Source organism: Juglans regia, chromosome 7 (assembly GCF_001411555.2).
Source record: "Juglans regia cultivar Chandler chromosome 7, Walnut 2.0, whole genome shotgun sequence".
NCBI classification, from domain to species: Eukaryota; Viridiplantae; Streptophyta; class Magnoliopsida; order Fagales; family Juglandaceae; genus Juglans; species Juglans regia.
Window position 1 is genome coordinate 31,485,338 of NC_049907.1, and position 4,609 is coordinate 31,489,946.

At 43.4% G+C, this 4,609-nt stretch overlaps 1 protein-coding gene across 1 annotated transcript; it reads left to right on the forward strand.

Moving 5' to 3' along the window:
* Positions 1-1,136: 1,136 nt before the first annotated feature.
* On the forward strand, positions 1,137-2,072 carry LOC118348922. The gene has a single exon (XM_035691501.1). The coding sequence runs from the start codon at positions 1,137-1,139 to the stop codon at positions 2,070-2,072; it is 936 nt and encodes a 311-aa protein (XP_035547394.1).
* Positions 2,073-4,609: the final 2,537 nt, after the last annotated feature.

Sequence of the window (4,609 nt, forward strand, 5' to 3'; positions counted from 1 at the left end):
GTACTGGCCCAAGAAAGTGAAATATAAAGTAAAGTCATTTCTTAGGAATGTTTAAGCATGAAAAGTACAGTTTATGCATGAAAAGTACTGTTAAGCATGAAAGGTACAGTTAACCATGAAAAGTACAGTTTATGCATGAAAAGTACTGTTAAGCATGAAATGTACAATTAAGCATGAAAGTAAAGTTATACATGAAAGGTACGATTAAACATGAAGTACAATGATGCATGAAAGTGTAGTTATTCTTTAATTGTTTATGCATGAAAGCATTGTCAAGAATTAGCAAACGTTTATGTATGCATGTTTTCAAAAAGAAAGGATTATGTGATTATTAAGTTAACGGCATGGTGTACTGCTTACTGAGTATTAGACTCACTTTGTGTTTATATTTTAAACGTCCATGTATGAACGATGAGGCTGTGGAGAGCCGGGTACTACTGAGGAGGGAGGGGCTGATGTTTAGGGTTCCCGGTTGGTTTGACTTTTGAGGACAATTGTTATGTTTTCTTTATGTTTTTATGATGGGTCCCATGTTGGGACGTTTTGTTGGTTTGACTTTGAAACAATATGCTTTTGAGCAACGGTATAAATACTATGGTGGGGTAATGGTAACCCCACATAGGAAGGTTAAATGCCTTTTTGTATGTGTTATGGGGACTGAGTCCCCTCTTAATTAGAACTAGTATGTTTTGATGATTGGATGATGGACTCTGAGAGTCCTTAGAATCTTGAACAGATCGTTTATCAGGTACTTACTCTTAAACTGGAAACGCAGTGTACATGCACGACATGTTCACGTCCACCCCTTTTACCCTCGTAGAAAAAAAAATAAAAAAAAAATGTATAGTAAAATAGTACTATTAATGATAAGGAAAGAACAGGTAAACTGCCGCGACCACGTCCCAGTCATAAGATTGGGGCGGGGTTGTGACAAATCTTGGTATCAAAGCAAAGGTTAAGGAGTCCTTTAAATTTTAGGGATAACTAGGCTGAAGCTCCCTCTCTAAAGCATGTCAAGCTCCGCAGCTGGTTCAAACGTTATTTTTACTGCACGTTATAAATTCTGTAAAAGATTTTCGAGTCACGTTTGTTCTTTGTTTAAGTGTTGCTAATACTATTGTCATACATGTTCCAGTATGACATCCCAGAATAATAGTAATAAGTGTCGAGGGCGGCCCAGTGCCTGCGTTTCTGAAGACCAGCCTGAGACCCCAAGAGATTCTAGAGATCTCATTAATGCGGCAACACGCCTCATCGAGGCTTTCACTAGTGGACAAACGGCAACGCAGGTACAAGTTCCACACCTGACTGCCTTTGACCGCTTCTGCAAACAGCACCCTCCGCTGTTTGATGGCAAGGGTACTGAAATAGATGCCGACAATTGGCTCGAACGCCTCGAAAATATCTTCAATGTGATTCCGTGTACGAAAAAGCAAAAGGTGGAGTTTGCAGTTTATAATTTGGCCGATGTAGCCAACGGGTGGTGGAAGGCCACTCGTGGACTCCTTCAACAGGAGTTGGGACAAACCGCCCTGATCATGTGGAATAAATTCAAAGAGGTCTTTAATGATCGATTCTTTCCGTTATCTGTCCGAGAGGCTAAGACCAGGGAGTTTGCTAATCTGAAGCAGGGAGCAATGACAGTGAGGCAGTATGCCTCTAAATTTGTAGAACTATCAAGGTTCGCCCCTCATCTAGTCCTTACTGAGTCGCTAAAGGCTGAAAAGTTCGAGCGAGGTCTGAACCCTAGGATCATGGACTCTCTCCTTGCACTGAAAATAAGAAAATTTGCCGACCTAGAGGATCGAGCTGTGATTCTAGAGGAAAATCTGCACGTTCGAACGGGAGAGTTTAATCAGAAGAAAAGGCAATTTTTGGCCTTTGAGCAGAGTAAAGGCAAAAGGCCGATGTATAGCCAAACGCCCAAGCCTCTTCAGATGGTCAAGGCCTCTCAGCACAGTATAGTGACACCTTGTCATGCTTGCCACACCTGTGGCAAGCCTCATGCTGGAAAGTGTTTGATGGGAACCAACACCTGCTTCAAGTGCGGTAAAGCAGACCATATAGTATGAGATTGCCCAACTCTCGCGACTCCTAATGTGCAAACAACTAATCCAGGGCATAAGAATTTAGTACTAGCCCGAGTATTTGCTCTCACCATGGAGGATGCTGATGCTTCCCCCGATGTGGTGACAGGTATTCTTACCCTGTTTTCACATCGTGCATTAGTACTATTCGATTCTCGTGCTACGCATTCTTTTATATCCCGTAGATATGCTTGTTTGAGTAAAAGGGTGCCTGAACCTTTAGAGTCTATGATGTCTGTCTCTTCACCCCTTGGGATATCTGTGATTTGTCAATCCGTGTTAAAGGACTGTATGTTGGAAGTACAAGGTCGACACTTCCTCGCCGACTTAATATTATTTCACATGGAGGAATTTGACGTAATTTTGGGCATGGATTGGTTGTTCCGCTACCATGCTAGTGTGGAATGCTTCAAAAAGAAAGTGGTCTTAGACCACTTTGGGCGAGTCAGAGTTCCGCTTATGTGCTGTGGGTAAGCACTCTATGTCAAGAGTCATATCTACAGTGAAGGCCACCACTATGTTAAGGAAGGGTTGCACAGGATTCCTGGCTAGTTTGGTTGTGCCGCCACCAGACGAACCTAAGTTGCAGAATATTGAAGTGGTAAAGGATTATCCTGATGTCTTTCCGGATGAGCAGCCTGGCTTACCTCCAGATAGAGAGATTGAGTTCTCTATAGACCTCATTCCGGGTACTGCACCCATTTCCAAAACACCATACCAGATGGTGCCTGTGGAGCTCAAGGATCAATTACAAGAGTTGTTGGAGAAAGGCTTTATCCGTCCTAGTGTATCGTCATGGGGAGCACCAGTTTTCTTTGTAAGAAAGAAGGATGGATCGATGCGACTTTGCATTGACTATAGAGAGCTGAATAGGGTGACTATTAAAAATCGATACCCTTTACCACGAATCGATGATTTGTTCGACCAACTTCAGGGATCCCAAGTATTTTCAAAGATTGATCTTCGCTCAGGGTACCATCAGCTGAAGATTAAAGCGGAGGATGTCCCGAAAACCGCTTTCAGAACGAGATACGGGCATTATGAATTTCTAGTGATGCCCTTCGGATTAACTAACGCACTAGCAGCTTTTATGGACTTGATGAACCGCATCTTTAAAGAATATATCGATCAGTTTGTGGTCGTTTTTATTGACGATATTCTCATTTACTCAAGAACCTCGGAGGAACATGCGAAGCACCTAGAGGTTGTCTTACAAGTGCTGCGAAAGAAGAAGCTGTATGCCAAATTTAATAAATGTGAGTTTTGGCTACAAAAGATTTCCTTCCTTGCTCACAGTGTCCAAGGATGGTATCTCGGTAGATCCCGCAAAGGTGGAGGCCATAGTAGAATGGCCTAAACCAAAGACAGTCTCTAAGGTCAGAAGCTTCCTCGGTCTTGCGGGGTATTATCGAAGATTTGTTGAGGGGTTTTCTCGCATCGCAGTTCCTTTAACGAGGTTGACCAAATAGGGTGACAAATTTATATGGACTGCGGAATGTGAGAAGAGCTTCCAGGAACTCAAGGAGAAACTTGTGACGGCACCTGTTCTCACTATACCTTCGGGTGTTGGTGGATTTGTAATATACAACGATGCCTCACACAAAGTGCTGGGATGTGTTCTTATGCAACATGGAAGAGTTATAGCATACGCTTCGCGTCAACTTAAGGAGTATGAGCACAACGACCCAACCCATGATTTAGAATTGGCTGCCGTGGTGTTCGCCTTAAAGATATGGCGACACTACCTTTATTGAGAATGCTGCGAAATTTATACAGACCACAAAAACTTAAAATATTTCTTCACTCAGAAGGAATTCAATATGAGGCAGCATAGGTGGTTGGAGCTATTGAAAGATTATGACTGCAGCATCAACTACCACCCGGGCAAGGCCAACGTAGTTGCAGACGCCCTCAGCCGAAAGTCTTCTTCTGGCAATCTTATGAGTATGTATACTTCCCAGAAGTTTATCATTCTGGATTTGGAAAAGCTAGGAGTAGAGATGGTGAGGGATGTGCAAGCAAGACTGGGTAGCCTAGTTCTTGGTCCGACAATATTGGACCAAATCAAAGCTGCTCAAGGTGAAGACATGGGCTATCTGAAGATCAAGACAGAGGTCTCGGAGGGGAAGCACCTCGACTTTGTGGTTTCTGAAGATGGATCTCTACGATTTAGAGGAAGATTATGCGTACCTGCCAAGAAGGAATTACGAGACCTAATACTAAGGGAAGCACATAGGGCCCTATACACAGTGCATCCGGGTAGTACCAAAATGTACCGAGACCTGGGACGACACTATTGGTGGTGTGGGATGAAACGAGATGTGGCCAACTTTGTAGCTCAATGCCTGACATGCCAGCAAGTTAAGGCCAAGCATCAAAGGCTCTCGGGAACATTGCAACCGTTGCCAATTCCAGTTTGGCCATGGGATGAAATCAGCATGGATTTTGTAATGGGGTTTCCTAAAGCCCAGGGAGGACAAGATTCGGTGTGGGTGATCGTCGACAGATTATCGAAGTTAGCC

What these genes read in the sequence shown, in the direction of transcription:
- LOC118348922 (XM_035691501.1), top strand. Translation starts at nt 1,137, where the DNA reads ATGACATCCCAGAATAATAGTAATAAGTGTCGAGGGCGGCCCAGTGCC.